At 43.9% G+C, this 18,747-nt stretch overlaps 1 protein-coding gene across 1 annotated transcript in view; it reads left to right on the top strand.

The window, feature by feature from the left end:
• The first annotated feature begins 13,100 nt into the window (after nucleotides 1-13,100).
• The window catches only part of RASAL2 (RAS protein activator like 2), a 770,134-nt gene continuing 764,487 nt past the window's right edge, over nucleotides 13,101-18,747 (top strand). Inside the window, exon 1 of the mRNA XM_078642089.1 lies at nucleotides 13,101-14,395. Within this exon, the coding sequence (XP_078498215.1) occupies nucleotides 14,242-14,395 (154 nt within the window). The 5' untranslated portion in view covers nucleotides 13,101-14,241. The remainder of the gene's footprint in view (nucleotides 14,396-18,747) is intronic.

An 18,747-nucleotide genomic window follows, 5' to 3' on the forward strand; every position in this document is an offset into this window, starting at 1 on the left:
CATAAGGAATACAGGACACCAGATGAGGTTGGTCACCTTCTTTATTGGTTATGTGGGCCGCGTGTCCCCAGCACGTCCGTCCTCTTCGTTGTCCGTTGGTTGTCTGTCCACTTCCTGTCCCCTACAGGATGTGGTGTCCAGTGACCTGGTCACTGCCCTATGACCCGCAGGGTCCTAGTGCCCTACGTCCGGTCACCCTACAGTCATGGCTGCTACATCTCCCCCTATGTCTTTGTTACATGCATGAAGAGAGAGAGAGAGAGAGAGACAGAGAGAGAGAGAGAGAGAGAGAGAGAGAGAGAGAGAGAGAGCTGTAATTTCTCTATATTTCTTCAATTAGTCTCTTTGGTTTCCTGCATACTCTGCTTGGTCTTGTCTCTCTGTTTTCCACGTTCGGGATGCTGTTGCTGGTTCTCCCTCTTCTCCTTTGAGTTCCTTGAAATGGGAACTGTTTCTTGTTATCCGTTGATGGTCAGATGCTGCCGTTACCATTGATCCTTTTACGTTGGTCACTACTAGCGGATCCTTTGCGAATGGACTGTCCGACTTTCTTTGTTGCCTCTGTCTCACCACCACCAGGTCTCCTTCATTTAGTTGATGTTCTGATGTGTTTTGTTTTTTGTCAGCATATTCTTTCATTTTCCTCTTGGCATCGCGATCTCTTTCCAGTAAATCACCTCGATCTGTGCTCGCCTTGGCCTCTAGCTGAGGCAGTCTTGTTTTGCTTGATCGTCCCAGCACTAGTTCCTCTGGGCATCGACCGGTGGAGTTGTGAGGGGTGTTTCTGTAGTCTCTTAGCACTTGACATAGTGCTTGTCCGATTGATATTTGCGTCAATTTTGCGCGTTGGATGGCTTTCTTTATAGTTCCCATGAATCTTTCTGCCATTCCGTTGGCCTGTGGCCACAGCGGTGTTATCTTCCGATGCTAATCCCTAGATAGTCCATGAATCGACGGAATTCTTCTCCAGAAAATGGAGGGCCATTGTCTGTTTTTAATGTTTGGGGAGAGCCCCATTCCGCGAAGATGTCATCTAGCGCTGGTAGTGTGGCATTTGCTGATGTCGACGGTACTTCTCTCACAATTGGGAATCTTGAAAACTCGTCAATCACCACTAATAGGTACTTTCCCGTCTCTAGTGGCCCGTAAAAGTCTGCCGCCAGCTCAGTCCAGACTGACAGTGGTAATTCTGACATTTGCAGCGGTGTTGGCTTGGAGGGTGGTCCCGTTACTTGACAGACATGACAGTGTGCTACTTCCTCTTCAACCATGTTGTCCAGTCCAGGGAACCACACTTTCTCTCTCAACATCTTTTTTGTCGCTACAATGCCTCTGTGTGATTCGTGAGCTAGTTTAATTGTTCTTTTTCTTAGTCGGTAGGGTATCACAATCCTTGATCCTCTCATCAGAATGCCGTTCTCAGTTTCAGACAGTTCTTCACTGATCTTTTTGAAAGCCAACAGTTCTTCTTTTATGACCCCTTCTTCTGTGGGAGTGTTACTGTTAACGTGTCTCCATCTCTGTTGGCGCACTACGTTTCCTATTGCCTGCATTGTCGGGTCTCTTTTGGTTTCTCGCTCTAGTTCTGCAGACGTTATTGACGCCGGAGTGTTCTGTTTTAAAATGAAGTTTAGGTATTCTTCTGCCATGGTGGTACCATTTCCTCGATGGGGAAGTGGGTGTCATGACATATAATCTGCTGGGTTGTGGTCTTTTCCGGGCTTGTGGACAATCTTGAAATTGTAGTCCATCAGTCTGATCCCCATCGTTCAATTCTTGGTGGTATTTTTGCGTTCGAATTTCCATAGATGGTAACTAGTGCTTGGTGGTCCGTTACGATCGTGAATGGCTTCCCATAGATGAACATGTGATAGTGCTCACATGCCCATACTACCGCCAGACTCTCTTTCTCAGGTTGAGAGTATGCTCTCTCGATGTCCGATAGGCTCTTGCTTCCATAGGCTACGATCCGTCGTGGTGAGTCCTTTCAATGTTCATGTTGTGCCAGTATTGCGCCAAGACCTACTGGGCTGGCATCTACTGTCAGTTCAGTGCACAAGTTCGGGTCAAAGTATGCCAGGTGGTCTACTGCCGTTACTGACGCCCTTACTTCTTCAAATGCCTTGCTGCGTTCGGTGGTCCATACGAATGTTTGGCCCTGCTTTGTTAGTTCTCTCAGTGGGGTGCTTACAGTCGCAAAGTCCTTGATATATCGCGCACAGTAGCTGGCAAGGCCGAGGAATGAGCGTACTTCAGCTACATCTTTTGGTTCTTTTGCCTTTTCGAAGGTGTCCACTTTACTGCGATCTGGCCTCATTCCTTTTTTCGAGAAGATGTGCCCAAAAAACACCAGTTCTTCTCTTCCTAGTTCACATTTCTTTGGATTTACTGTTAGGCCCACCTCCTCGAGCTGCGAGCACACTTTCCTCAGTGCTTTATCGTGTTCTTCATCCGATTTGCCAAATACTAAGATATCGTCACTGTAGTTCAAACTGTTTTTTATTGGTCTAATGATCTGTCTGATCGTTTCCTGGAAGATCTCAGCTGCTGACGATATTCCAAAGCTTAGCCGCTTGTAGCGGAACAGACCTAGGTGCGTTGAAAAGGTTGTTATGTATCGTGATTGTTGGTCCAGTTCCAGTTGGTGATACCCCTTGCACAGGTCTAGCTTGGAAAATGTTCTCATTCCCGTCAGGCAGCTAATCATGTCATCCAGGTGTGGTCCCGGATGTCGTTCTCGTTCGATGGCTGTGTTTCGGATTCTCATGTCAACACATATTCTTATTTGGGCAGTGTCCTTTTTTGGTACTGCAACTATTGGGGACACCCATGGCGTGGGCCCTTCAGCTGGTTCGATGATGTCCTGTTTTAACAGTGCTTTTATTTCTTCTTCCACCTGCGGTTGTAGATGGATGGGCATCCTTCGATGGTGCTGGGCGACAGGTCTGACTGATTCGTTGATATGCAGTGTGATCTGTCGTCCTTTCAGCTTTCCAAGTCCTTCCGTCAGCTTAGGGTACTCTTGTAGGATGTTTCTTTTGTCCGAGATGTGATATGTCATCTGCAACAGGCCCATGACCTTCGCTGTGACGTTGCTGAGTAAGCATGGTGCGGGAATATCTCCTCGTAGCACATGAATTTCTTCAGTGATGGTCTTGCCCTTGTGCGTCATGGTGTCTGTGAATTTTCCCATGTTCGTTACTGGATTTTGTGCACCCCAGGTAAATACTCGCACACTTGATGGTTGCAGGTGTGGTTTCTTCTTCATTTTTTCATATTCCGTGGCGCACATGATGTTGCACGTGGCCCCACTGTCTAGCACAAATTCTGTTTGGTGTGGTCCGACATCTATGGTCACCCAGTCAGTCTTCTTTATGGACTGCTTATCCACTAGTCTAATGTGTTCTTCTTCATGCCCGTCATCTGTGGACATGAGGTATAGGCGTTCCACCTTTTCGGTTGTTTCTTCTTCTTCATCTCCCGACTCTAGCGATGAGCTTCTGGTGGTCGCTTCCAGGTGTCGCACATGTCGGTTTGTTGTTGTTCTCGGTCTCCCTGGCCTTCCTCGTTCACTCTTGAAGTTCGTTCCTTGGCACATGGTGGCGAAGTGGTTGCTCCTATTGCACTTTCGGCATATTTGACCAAATGCTGGGCATGTTCCTCGATGTGGAAATTCTAGCCCGCATCTGTAGCACTGAGATCCTTGTTTTCTTGGCGCCTGTTCCTTCGACCCTTTCTTCCAATTTCCAGTTCTGTTCATGTTTGTCATTCTGTGAATTTGCTCCTCTCTTCGGTCCATCTGTCTTGCCTGCGCCATTGCTCTTGCTTCCGCTCTCGCCAGATCTAAAATTCTTTCTAGAGTAGTTGGCTCCTTTAGTATTCTCGTGCGAAAGTCTGTGTCACGACAGCCTTCTATCAGTCTTAGGCGGATGGCTTGCTCATTGTCATATTTTTCGAATTCGCAGTACGCTACTAGTTTCCTTAGCCGTGTCGCAAAGTCCTCCATTGATTCCTCTGGCTGCTGAAAAGCTATGTTGAAACTATATCTTTCAAAGTCAATGTTTCTTTGAGGGTCGGATTTGTTTGTTAGGCATTTTATTAGTCCTTCATATGTGCTTGTCTCGCTCTTTGGGAATGTTATCAGAAGGTCATCCACTTCATCTCCCACCAAGTTCAGGAATAGCCCTAGTTTCTTTTCCTTTAATACGTCTGTTGTCTCCATGTATCGCTCAAACTTCACAATCCACTTCTCCCATCTTATTCCCACTTGTGGCTCTGATACACTGAATGGCATTGGTGTTCGATATTGTGCGCTTTGCTTTGTTTCAGGCATTTTTCTGCTTCTTTTTCGTTTGTTGCCTCTCTATTTCTTTTATCTCATTTGTTTTTGTAGCGTTTTATTATTTTATTTTTTTCGTTCTCTCTTCTTATTTTATACTTTATTATTTGTTATTTCTTGTTGTGGGGATCTTTCTCTGTCTTTGTCCCTTTCTTTTCTTATTTCTCTTTGTGTTCCTGCTTTTTCGTAGTTTTTTTTTTCTTTGCCTGCCCTTGAAATGGCTGTCCTGTCGCTTCTATGGTTATTTTCTTTCTTGTCCCACTTAAAATGGCCGCCCGTGTTCCCGCGAGACTTCGCGATCGAAATCTCGCTTCTCCTCGTCTAAGATGGCCGCCGCGTTGCTCCTTCGCTCTTATTGGCTTTTTTGCCTGTCCCTAAGATGGCCGCCAAGGTTTCTCACCTCTCGCGAGACTTCGCGCTTCAAGTTCCGAGCGCGAGAGCCTCGCGCTTCTTGCTTGAGCACTAACGCTGTTCCCAGGTGCTCCTTACCGCGCTTTGCCGTTTTTAGTTGGACGCTGATCGGGGTGGGCTCCCGTGTAGCTCCTTGCGTCTCCTTGCTGCCGGCGATGTTTTTTCTTCGAGCACAAGGCACGATCCTCACGCGTGTGGTGGCGTCACCGTCCTCGTCGCCAGTTGTCGTGTTTTGTGGGCTGCGTGTGGCATAAGGAATACAGGACACCAGATGAGGTTGGTCACCTTCTTTATTGGTTATGTGGGCTGCGTGTCCCCAGCACGTCCGTCCTCTTTGTTGTCCGTTGGTTGTCTGTCCACTTCCTGTCCCCTACAGGATGTGGTGTCCAGTGACCTGGTCACTGCCCTATGACTCGCAGGGTCCTAGTGCCCTACGTCCGGTCACCCTACAGTCATGGCTGCTACAGTCTGGAGGCAAATTCGCTCACTTTGTTACTATAGAGCAGTGGTTCCCAAACTTTTCACTCCTGAGGACCCCCATTGAGTCACCACTGGAAGCCGGGGACCCCCAAGCAATTTGTAGGATTTAAATTTCAAACATTAAAACAGTAATTCGAAAAAAATAAACACACGTGTGCACACAAAACAAACACTCAAATTACTAATGATTTTAGGGGCATATTTACAAGCCCCTATCCCCATGGGAACATCACTTTTTGAGACGTTCCTGTGGCGATGGGGGCTTCGTCTTATTTACAAGGCAACATTAAGCCATTTAACCTCTTGCGTGCTGCCTAGTGCTGCAGTCGGCCAACGGCCGACGCAGTCCCGCCCACTCTTCAGAACGCCAGCACTGCGGCGGAAAAACCGATGCGGTTAAGGCTTTAACGTGTCTTAACGGTACCTTATAAATAAGATCCCCTCTCACCCAATGCTTAGCGAGAAAGGGGTGGGCAGTGGGTGTTGCGGTGGGTGTTTCCCCTGCAACACCCATTGATTTTGACACTGCCCCCTATTTACAAGGGCAGCGTAAATGGGAGGCAGTGCCAAAATTAAGGCCAGGGAAAACATGGTCTTAATTTGGCAAAACAAGGTGAAATGCTTCCTTTCTCCTCATTTTTGCAAAAAGCCTTGGATGGTTTATGTTCAGGAAGGTGACCCTCCCTGCACATCAACAATCTTTAAATAAAAAAAAAGAAGACATTTTGTAACTACCATGTGTGCTGCATTAAACAGCTAACATAGAAGTGACAAAACGACATTTCAAGATTGTTTATGTACAGGAAGGTCCCCCTTCCTGCACATAAGCAATCTTCCCCTGTTAAGAGTAGCGCCAGCGCAGGGGAAACGCAGGGCTGCACCATATTCTTGTACATATGGTGCAGGCCTGTGTTTCTGAAGTGGAGGAGTGTGTTGTTAAGCCAAGGAGGCTAACGACACTCTCCGCCACTTCTGTTGTATTTTATATTGAAAGAATTTGCAAGAAAACGAAAAAGGTTCATGGGAAGGTTGGTGCTGCATCTCCGTGACTAACTTTTCAATGGTTGGTTTTATTTCGCAGTACAAGGCTCCTGCTCCCGCCAGGGCTAGACTGGAAACCCAAAGCAGTCCTGGCAAATTATTTCAGACCAGTCCCCATATGGTGCACACCAAGTGCAGTGAGTGAGCCTGACCACTACAAAGGGGGCTTTGGGAGACTCTCCCCCTAAGAAATGTAGGAAACAATGGTGCAGTCTACATTTATCAATATATATTAAATTGTATTAGCTTTTAAAGAATAGTAAATGAAGACCTGACTATGCACCAGAATACGAAAATCTTCAATGATTCCCCCACTATCACCCTCCAACAGTGCTTCTCATCTCACGATAGCCCCTCTGTCACGTGTATTTCATGTGTATAGCATCTCTCATACCATTGTAGGATGTTGGAGCAATTTACATCACACACATATAGAGACAGCGAATCATACGTGTAATCAGTGTATAGAAAATGTTACATAAGGCAAAGGGGACAACAAGGTGTAGAACTTACATGTCATTCATACTGGTAAGTATTTTTAAAGAGTGCTTGGTCTGGAGAAGCACAAACTCAGGATTCAGAACATAACACAGTAGTTAGCATTGACTTTAACAATAAAAATTTATTTCCACCCAAATAAACCTTTTTAGAAGCATCAGGATAATGAAAGACTTGGAAAAAACATAAGTCGTGAACTTGTACCTTGCAGTTTGCAAGCAGCTGTTTGATGACAGTTTATAGGTCAATGTGCTAGATTACGATTGGCACATATGAACTGCACTTTAACAAAAGAATATCTGTGACAAAAGCAGTAACCCACTGACCTGTGCATATAAAATACTGGTTTTTTTCAAATGCATGGTACACGTTCTTTGCAGTAGGCATATTAACCCTCTGTGCTTCATTAGATAAGTCAAAGCTGCTACTGAACAAAACTCTCATCTCTCTCCAGCAGGGACATTAATCACTGGTGTTATCTTGACACTTTTATTGTTCTTCCAAAACTGCTAATTAAACAAGATACTTTGCAAAGCTTTTAAAACTGCTGCCTGCGGACCTCCTGGGAATGTGTCAGGGACAATTAAATAATAGGACTCGCACCGCTATGTATGACCAAATAAATTGTTCAATTGCGAAAAAATTGTAGCGTGCAAGGCTGGGGTTTCGCTTCCTGGACAATCCAGCGTAAATTAATGATCAATAAGCAACCCTCATTGAGGGGTGTTCCCCTGCGCACCGCTTCAGTGTTACCAAGTAGGTATTCCAAAGGATAGTCAAATAAATTCCAATAGTGTTCATTCAAATTTTATGGGTTTACACCATTATTGTATTTCTTCATGGAATTACAATCCTCATTCCAATAAGCATCATTTTATGTTTAAATCCAATCATATATCCTTCCCATGATCAGTCCCAATGCATTTCGGACTGTAATAGTCCTTCGTCAGGGGATTATCTAGACAAAAGAAATATGAGGTCTGAATTGTGGGGACACATCTCTATATCATACATAACTAACAGACGTTTGTAATTACACACCTTCAAACCTTGCAAGGTCATACCAGTGGTCATGCACATTAATCTACGGTCAAATAAAAATCAAAGGTCCACACAAAGAGTGTCAGAAGTAAGAAGATAAGCAGACCTACACCACAAGGTATCAGAAAACTGGAAAACAATGTATAGGTATAGAATCAACCCAATGTGAAAAGTGATATTGCAGAAAAAAACGAAATCTGAAAAACGTGTATAACGATAATAGTCTAACATTCGTGCAGTGCTCGTATTCATGGTGAGATAATTGTATCTTGTATATCGGGAAAAGGTGACCATCAGGTAATCTTCAAAAGTGTACGCAAAGCATGCAAACCCCGCGTGAAAGAATGGTTCTGAAGTGCTCATTCCGATATCAGACAAAAAGTACGTCCAGTTGAAAAACATTACAAAAGCGGTTAAGTCGCGGTCAAACTTACATAAAACCGCTGTTCACACCACGCGAGCCTCGCGTGTATTCAGACGCTGGTCCCAATGCAAAATGGACAGAGATTAATAAAGTTAACCAGTTAAGTTGCGTAGACATAAAGGAGGGACTGTGTTTACATGCAAAGTGGTGGGCGCCATCTTAAAGTGGTGAATTAAAGCGTGAAACGAAAGTCATACATTGAAATGGAATAGGAAAACATATAATAATTGCATTATGTGCAACAAAATATAAGCACAATGTGGACACGAACATGAAATAATAATGGTTGTCAGGGGATCACCCCTACCAGTAAAAATGTGAAATAAACATTATAAAAACAGTGTCCTGAAGAGAAATAATGAACACGACATGTGTGTGTGTAAAAACATTATAGATAGCATACAAATTCCATCCGATCATTTAACCCTGTGGGTTGCATTGAGCACAAATATCGAATCCAAAAATTCTCTCTTTGTAAGAGTTTGTTCTTGTGATTAACTCCTTGGGTATGTGTCACATTTTCCAGCACAGTAAACTTTAGTTGGGCAACGTTGTGTCTATGTTCCAAAAAGTGACTGGCTACGGTGGATTTGCTGTTGTGGGTTCGAATGTTACTCTTGTGTTCCAGAATTCTGGTTCGAATTTTTGTGTCGGTATGACCAACATAAGTCAAGCCACAAGGACATTTTAACAAATAAATGACACTTTCGGTGTTGCAAGTTGAGTTAACTTTCAATCGGATTTTGTTACCTTTCATCGGATGATACAATATGTTTCCTTTCATTACATTGTTACAGTTGCTACAGTTGTAGCAAGGTTGCAAACCTTTGTATGTTGTAGTCTTGTTGTCAACAGTAGGCCTAGTCAAAAGTTCTTTGATGTTGGGTCCTCGTGAGTACGCGAACATTGGAGGTTGTTCAAATAACCCTCTGAAGTCAGGTTCTGTACTTAAAAGATGCCAATGTCTCATAATCATTTGTCGATATTTGTTACTCAGAGTCGAGTATTTGGAGATAACGATAGTTCTTTTGTTAGGTTCTTTAGGTTTGGAGACTAGCAAGTCTTCTCTTTTCATTGAATTGCATTTCTCTTGGGCTGTCTTGATAACCTGAGTTGGGTAACCACGTTCTTGAAACCTTTGACATTCTGCTGTTAAGTGTTGTTTGCAATCTTCAGGGTCCGAGACAATGCGTTTAATTCTCATCAGTTGAGATGATGGCAGATTGTTCTTCAAATTTAATCTGTGGAAACTGGTATAGTGGAGGGTGCTGTTTCGATCTGTTTCTTTCCGATATAAAGTAGTGGTTATTTTGTTGTTCTCTAATTTAACCAGTACATCCACGAATGTTACCATTTTGTCATTCAAATTCCAAGTGAATTGTATTCGGTCATTGATGGTATTGAGGTAGGATAAAAAGTTCGACAGTTTGTTGAAGGAACCTGACCACAAGATAAAGATGTCATCAATGTAGCGAGTATATAATTTCCCACAGTCTATCCAGTCTGGTTGATTGAGTATATTTTTCTGCTCAAAGTAATGCATAAACAAGTTCGCATATACTGGGGCAGCACAGTTGCCCATTGATGTACCATTGAGTTGGAGATAGCAGGTGTCATCCCAAACAAAGTAGCTCTGGTAAAGTGTGAAGACTAATAGTTCCATCAAAAAAGTTTGAAATTTCATATCCATATCCGAGTTGAGCAAAGAGTTTTCAATGGCTTCTAGGCCAAGGTCATGTGGAATAGCAGTATATAATGACTTAACATCCACTGTACATAGCCAATATTCCTCATTTTCTGTTATCAATGTTTCGTTGAGTATGGTCAGAAAGTGAGTGGTGTCTCGAATATAAGAAGGTGTTTTCACAACCAATGGTTGCAAATGTTTGTCCAGTAACTTGCCCACGGGTTCGTGGATACTTCCTCTGGTAGACACAATGGATCTAAACGGAGGTTTCTGTAGATCTTTATGTACCTTTGGTAACATATATAGTGATGGGGTTTTCGGGTTCAGTTGTGTCAAAAACCTCTTGGTTCTCACAGTGATGATGTTATCCTCAAGGGCTTTAGTTAAGATCTTGTCTAACACTTGGCTGAATTCTTCAGTGGGATCCGTTCTTAAGGCAGCATATGTGGTACTGTCAGACACATGTAATGAAACTTGCTCATCGTAAAACGTTCTGTCCATAATTACAAGAGCACCACCTTTATCAGCATTTTGGCAGATGATCTCTTTGTTCTCTGACATTTTCTTCAAAATGTTTCTTTCTTTCACTGTTAAGTTATTGTGTTTAAATGTGGGTTGAAATTGCATTTTGGAGATTTCACTCTTGACCAGGTTCTCAAATGTGTCAATAATCTTATGAGACGAAGGAGCCAAGAAAGTAGTTTTCGGACGTAGGTCCTGTAGGATGGTGTCAGGTTCAGTTTGTATCGCCAGAACGTTCTCAAAGTAATGCCTAAGGCGTAAATTACGTGTTAATTTGAATAAGCTGATTTCCAGCTCCAGCGTATTAGAGTTGGTGGTCGGAACAAAGGACTGACCCTTTTGTAAGGTTTTTGTCTCCAATGTAGACAGGGTATAAGATGAAATGTTGATGACTAGATTGTTAATGTCATTTATTTCTTCCTGCCCTTCTTTGGTAGTTCTTTTGTTTTTTCGACTGTTCTTTACCCGCCTGGGTCTTCCGGGGCCTCTGGGCCCGACTCTAAAGAAGGCACGGTGATTGCAGATGATGGGCCTGCTTTGGGTTGGCTGGTAGGATGACTTTTGTCTTTCTGCATTTGAGTGTCACTTTCGGACGATGATGTTTCCGTGGCAGAGTATGGGTTATACGCTTTGGGTTGGCGTCGGCGGGCGTACACTTCTGCCCAAGTGTACACCTCCCCCAACTTATAATCGATAGTATCTCGTTTATATTTGCGTATTTTGCGCTCTTGAATATCCTGAGTATATTTGTCCAATTGTAAATTTATATCCTCTAGCATTTTGGAGTAATCAGTTGATTCCATCATCTCGGTTAGTTCAGATTTAGTAACCGCAATTTTTACACTCAATTCTTCCAGTGTCTTAGAAAGTTCTTCTACGATCAGTAGGATTAAGTCGAGTGAGCATTTGTTGAGGATTGCATACCATCTCTCAACGAAACGGGAGTTATTCTTGCATAAGAGTGGTTTCAAGGGGACTCGAAGGCCCCTGGGGATTTGTTGTGCTCGATGGTACCGTATCAGGGTACTGGCATGTAGTCTTTGATTTGTTTCCTTTTTCAATAGGTACAAAAGTTGCTTAATGTTATTTTCTTTACTTTTTTTAGTGGTGAAAGGAGACGTGTCCTCTTTGATCAGGCCATAAATTTTGGTGGCATCCTCACCCGTGAATGCTAATGTATCAGCTTTGAGATCCGTTAAGCTGGTAATGTTGTCATAATTCATTGTGGCGTGCTGAGTCCTGAGTCAGGAGAAAGTTATACAATTAAATAATAGGACTCGCACCGCTATGTATGACCAAATAAATTGTTCAATTGCGAAAAAATTGTAGCGTGCAAGGCTGGGGTTTCGCTTCCTGGACAATCCAGCGTAAATTAATGATCAATAAGCAACCCTCATTGAGGGGTGTCCCCCTGCGCACCGCTTCAGTGTTACCAAGTTGGGTTGATTCTATACCTATACATTGTTTTCCAGTTTTCTGATACCTTGTGGTGTAGGTCTGCTTATCTTCTTACTTCTGACACTCTTTGTGTGGACCTTTGATTTTTATTTGACCGTAGATTAATGTGCATGACCACTGGTATGACCTTGCAAGGTTTGAAGGTGTGTAATTACAAACGTCTGTTAGTTATGTATGATATAGAGATGTGTCCCCACAATTCAGACCTCATATTTCTTTTGTCTAGATAATTCCCCTGACGAAGGACTATTACAGTCCGAAATGCATTGGGACTGACCATGGGAAGGATATATGATTGGATTTAAACATAAAATGATGCTTATTGGAATGAGGATTGTAATTCCATGAAGAAATACAATAATGGTGTAAACCCATAAAATTTGAATGAACACTATTGGAATGTGTCAGGGACCCCTGGGGGTCCGCGGACCACAGTTTGGGAAACACTGCTATAGAGCATTCTGCCTTACCTGTGGCGCGATTCACTAACTAAATTCAACTACAATAAAAATAAGCATTAAAAATGCAATAGGTCTCTGTAGTGAGGCAGTCTCACCTTTCATTAAGTTAAAGCCATTTGCTTTGCTGTACAATACCATTAGGAAAGCAAATGTCTAACTTAATCAAAGGCGAGACCTATTGCATTTTCAATGCTTCTTTAGGTCTTGTGCCTTGTGAAAATCCATTACCCGATGTTATTTGTTTGCAAAACCCCCTCACTAAGTGTGGCATGTATCCATTGTCTTAACAGTGAGTTGGTTCTAAGGCTCGGCGCTCGCCGTGCCTGAGAATCCGTTATCATGAGAATTTATAGTTCAATAAATCGCTCGGACACCGATTGCCTATTCCTGCTCCGTCGCTCGGCGCTCCTTCGCTTCTGTCCGCGCACGCTCGCTGTGCAGCTACAAGAGCCTTGGGAGGAGGGGCCTTGAGGTGGTAGGTGAAGGCCAAGGGGGCGTGTCTGCAGCGGCAGGCTGACGGCAGGCCTTGTTCTGAGCGCAAGGGGAGGGGCGTCGCTCACACAAAAGGGAGGGGTGTCGTGAAGGGGCGTGGCCTCAGCTTCAAAGACTAGTCCATCACTGCAAGGCGGCTCGGGGCAACAGGGGCGGAGCTTCGTATTGAATAAGGGGGCGGAGTTGAAGGCGTGCCTGAGGTGCGCGAGGGGGTGGTCTGGGGAAAGAGGCGTGCCTTATCGTGGACAGGGGCGGGGCTGTGCGGAGAGGCGGGGCCTCGGTCGTAGTGCTCCGTAGTGTGCTGCTGACTGAAGCGGTGCGCGAGCTGGGGCTGCGCGAGCCCCCAGAAGAAGAGCTAGCTCTGCTGAAGCCACGGGGAGCCTCGCGACCCCAGCCCACCGGGACAGAGAAGAGCGCGCGCCACGGAGGGAGGAGCGCGTCCTGGGAGACGGAGCCCACCTTCATCGAAGACACCACAGTCCAGAAAACTAGCCCCCTCCGAGCACGATCCACAGCAGCATCTCAAGACGAGAATTCCTAATTTCATTGGAAAAGAGCAACATTCACCCAGAATAAGAAAACGAACCCTCCCGCGAGGACGATCCAGTATCCAGCAAAAAAGAGAATTCCTCGTTTTAAAGGAAAAGAGCAACATTCGCCTGGAACAAGGGGACGCTAGGAGCCGAGGTGTCTCCGAAAGAAAACAGCCCATTCACCTCAATGCACCATCCCTCCAGTCCACCCCAATACCACAAGACACCCCCAGCAGAGACAGAGAATTCTCGCGCCTGGACAAGTGGGGTTACTAAAACCAAATATGCGCTTTAACCCCTTACAGTGCCAGGATACGAAAAACCATTCAAGGTTCAGTACCCTAGCATGAAAGAGCTCATCCAGGGACAAGAGCTCGGTACCACTCTACTTTGCTCACCTCTCGGGACAAGAACCGCCGAATAGAAGACATATTCCCCCCATTTTTCATCAGACAAGACACCCATAGTAAGAGATCAGGAGAACAGTCAGGAAAGACAACCCAGGACAATTATCCACAAGGCGACTGAGTATCTCCATTACAAGATCCATCCCACTCTCCTTGGAGAAAGAGCCCCCCTATTTGGATAACTCTTCCCCATGGACCAGAACATTCACCAAACGAGTTAAAAAATAAAACACCTGGCAAGAGTACCCAAGGACAAGTACTCCCATCTCTCCATCAGGTGCAACAAAAGGGACCCAGAGAAAGTCTCCCCTTCTTTCCCAGTACAAGGATCACACCTTAGGCAAGAGGAACCGCTCTTAGCCCAGAAGAACCTTCTGCACAGGCAGTAGACCTTCGCAACTCAGTAAACTTCCCTCCATTTTGCTGGAGAGCATCCATGTGCCCCCCATGCTGAGCCTTTCCCCCTGGCCCACGCAGGGCTCCAACATGGACATGTACCCATCCATGCACCAGGAGTTGGAGGAGCTTGAGGGCAGCGGAGCCCTGGAGAGGATCCTTCGAGAATGTGTGTGCCAACAGCAAGGCTGGGTGCGGGTCTCCGGTAAGACTATTCACCTATGTATTCTGCACACAGCATGACTGGGTGTGCATCTGTGGTAACCGCCTGCTTGCAGCCTTTCATACTTCAAGTCACCTGTGCATTTACACTGCAAGTATACACTGTGTTGATAACATCCTGTCATCTGTATTTGTGTGGTAACGTGCTGTTGACCTTGTTCAGCAGTGAGTGTAGACCGTGTATCGGTGTCAGTTCTGGGTGCTGCTTTGTGATATGAGAGCGTATGCAAGCTTCACACCTCTGAGCGTACCATCTCAAACTACCAAGATTTGGTTATGGCTTTACTTAATCAAATGATTGCTTGTGTTGGGACACCACCACCTAGTGAACACTATCAGCAACTCTATCAAAGTAGGACCAAAGAAGAATGCACAGCATTCACTAAGTGTGCACTTCTTCCACCTTTTACTACTCGGTCCAGTTTTCTTTGTTGAGGAGCAACGACTATAATGTGTCATGGTCCTGTTTTATAATAGTGGTATCTTAAGGTGTCAATTGTGAATGGGCTTTAATTGAAGGCCATGTGCTAATTTTACAATATTTCATGTGCTTACTTCGCTCGGTGTTGCACCTCTGCAGCATTTTAGTGGGGTTGGTGTGATAAACCTCATGCAGTGTAACTTTTTAACACAAAAGTTCAATCTAAGCAACATTACATTAACGAATAGTTGGGAGCCAATTTTGTTTTTTCTGTCTAGCCTCCATCCATCGTTTTTTTTAAAAATCAGATGCAAAGTGGATTGTGTATGCAGACCGCACTTGAATTGAATATACTACAATATCTATTTTCTCTGTGATCTTTAAGAAATCCCGACTAGCATGAGGGGTGTTACATTTAGCTATCGGACTTCCAAGGACCCTGTATTTGCTGGAGGCTGGTCCATTCGAATATTCAATAAGTAGCCTGGAAGACGGAATTCCTCTAAAGCACGTTGGGGGAGAAAGGGGCAAGCTTGAAGCGTCTAGCCACCATGCTGATTTCCATCAACACTTATTTGGAAGTCATGTCAAGTTAGAAAAGGGAATTGGATGGTGGGTGATAATGTTTTGGGAAATGCAGTGATTTTGTCCCTCTCCTTATATAGTTTGACGCTGCTGGGAAATGTCTGGTAGGTTCCCTTAAGGCTATTAATTTCCCCACTACATGGATCCTTTTCATGTTGCTGTGCCAATCTGAAATCCCAGAAATGGAATACCTTTGGAGTTAGGACAATTTCTTCATACAGATAATCTCCAGTGCTTAAGTTTAGCAGCAGAATCTGCATTCCGAAGGCTAAATGAGTGCTGAATTGTAAGTCCACCTACAATGTTCCTTAGGCTGTTTAATGCAGTAATCTTGTCATGGTATCGATCCAGACCCACAAGAAGGTTCAAGGGAACAGCAAAGCGTTGACTGCTTCTCACAATGTTTTGGTCCAATAAAAACAACCAGACTCTAAAATGGAAAAAAGTGTAATCCTTAAACCTACTGTCCACAATAAAAATGTAGAATCTGGCTGAGGAAGGTCACTGAGGATGCCGCACCATCTGAAATTGGCTTTTAGTTGGAGCTCAGTTAGTTAGAAGACAACTTTGTGCTGTCCAATCTCTTCCTCTAGTTGCTGAGATTCTTTTCCGACCCATGGTGCTTTGACCCGCTGATACTTCCCCAGGACATTTGATCATTTTCCAAGGCACATTGGCTGTTATGGTTACCTAACATTAGCTTCATATTAGGGGCTTAGCCTCAGTTCTCCCCTTCTTCTTGTGTCTATTTTGTTCGTTTGATGGGCGATGTATATCTTTTTTTTCACCAAGAATGTCTAGTAGTGTATTTTTATTCTCTTACTGAGTCCTTTGTCTGAACATTGTTTATCTCATTTTTCATAAGTTTAAAAAATGCGGCGCCTCTTTTCCCTTTCACCTTCTGGGTCAAGTAATGTGCTTGACTAAGTTACCAAACAGCGCACCATGATTATCTTGTGGCAATTCGTTCATCTTTATTAGAGAATCAACTGTGTTCAGTACAATGGAATCACAGATATAGGGTATGAAGGCTATCCACCCACCCTACTCCCAGGCCAACAAGTTTGTCAGTAACAATATCTCCAGAAGCAGACGATTTGTTTTGTTTCTTACAGGCATTGTTTTCTGATTCCGCTGCTATGCGGAGAACAAGTGGGTGCCTCTTCTTGCTAGTGTGTTGCTATCCTTGGGATCTATTTCTACGCTCAGTACTCTCAAGTGTAACCAACTGGACCCGATGCACTGAGTAGCTGACCTTCACACCAACACTGATGCAACTACTGGGAGAAAGCGGACTATGTCCCAAAATAACCTATGTTTAGGCTTTTGTTTCCTCTCCGGAAGCAGTATGCTCCACATGCTGTACCACTTCTTCATAGAAGAAATGTTACTTTTCTGTCATACAGAAATCTTTGGACATGAGGCGTGCCAAGCTGAAAATATGTTGGTCCAACCCCTATTGACCTTCCCTTGCCTGCCAGTGGACGCCCTGCTCTCGAGGGAAGAGTGCTCATTTTTTCCTTCTAGGGACAATCTCACACTTCTCTGTGGATGTAACTCCCTGTTGAAGGGTCCCCATCCAGGGAGAGGAGCTGTACTTATCAGTTGTCTTCTATAAGCAGAAACAGCCACTCCTAGGGACAGAGAAGCTAGCACACATTTTCTTTCTAAGCGATACAAATAAAGTGCCACTCACACCTTTCCTAGCATTAAAACAATATATACGCAGAAGAGCAGCAAAGAACACACTTAGTTGAAAATCACGTTCCTGCACGACCCCGTCAGAGACTGTTGGCTTTCTGTGAAAGGCCAGACCTTTTCACATCTAATCTCTACCACCTGCCTCAGTATCCTTGACTGTGAAAAAAATATGAATATGAACCAGTAGTTAATTCTGCTCTCTGTACAGTTCTATTACATACACAAGATGGTGGCCTGAGACCAAGCATGAAGGATAGTGTGGATTGGCCTGCATATGTGACAGTTGTCTAGCCACTCATCTGTAGAGGCAAAGGAGGTAAATTATTTTAACATGAGGCGTGAACAGTGCTTGTTTTAACAAGTTGGGGGTAGATTTGTGATTAATAGTCATTTATATTGCAGCTTTGTTCTGTGCTAATTGCATGTGTGCTTTTAAAATATTGCTGTTTATTGGGGCAAGGTTATCCCCACACATTGATCTACAACTGTGACTGGTAGACTCCACTCCACACTGTGTGCTGCTTACAGCTAGCTATCTGTATCACCAGTTAACCAGAGGCCTCTTCCATCCTTCATTTGCTCAAAGGTTGGATTGTGTAACAGAAGGTGGCATCAAATCTAGGTGCCTCCTAGTTGTGGACACGCGATGAAGACAAGAAAGCCTCTGCCAGTGAGCTTTCAGAAACACGTTGTTACCATTCACTGGGGACTGAATTAAATCTTACCCTTAACTATAGAAAGATACATTCCTACTCATGGTAGTGGAAAACAGTAGACATTGTCGTTCTCTTAGTTATCATGGATGGTCGAACTGTGGTAGAGAGGTAGAGCCCTTTAATGACGTTGGTAAAATGTGTTCTAAATTCTAAATGGATAAACCATTTTTCCTTCTAGTCAAATTAAAAAGCTTCTTTGGAAATATAAATGTGTTCTCAAGTGAGATGTGATCAAGCTAAATTGTGTGTCCTAGAGAAAATGGGGGATAATTGTAGAATGCCGAAACAGCTGCATACCATCCAGTAAGGACGCAGATGTTGGACATTTGTAGTATGTGCACTGTAAGATAGTCTATATAAAGCCTTGCCTTTCACATTTTCTCTTTGCTGACCAGGTTATGTATATAGTGGGCAGTGGTGCATCGTTAGCTGGCAGTGCCTTATTATCCGTGGAGAGAATACCATTACTACATTGAATAGCAATATAGACCTCTGTGCACTGTTTTATGTGTTTTAAACATGCACAATTATGGTGTATGTTTTATAGAATGTACATTTTGAATATATTAAATTTATGAATACATGCACATATATGACGAGTTATATTTGCACACAGCAGAAAAGATGTTTAATTTAAGTTTAAAAAACTGAGTTTATTTTCTTATTGAGATGAGTAATTCATATCCTACTCTTTGGTATTTTATTGAATTTGCTTTTATATAGTGCTTCATACCCAAGACCGAGGTGTCAAAGTACTTTATTGGACGCTACACTGTGGGAGGTGTGACGAAGGACAGTTGAGTGGGAGATAGAGTGAATCCAGTTTACATTACAGAGCTCTTATGAGTTACTCTGCAGCAGGCCTGTGGGATTTTTGGTGACTCCAGGGCCTTCATTCCATGTCCTGTGCTT

The sequence above is a fragment of the Lissotriton helveticus genome, chromosome 1_1 (genome assembly GCF_964261635.1).
Source record: "Lissotriton helveticus chromosome 1_1, aLisHel1.1, whole genome shotgun sequence".
In the NCBI taxonomy this organism is placed as follows: Eukaryota; Metazoa; Chordata; class Amphibia; order Caudata; family Salamandridae; genus Lissotriton; species Lissotriton helveticus.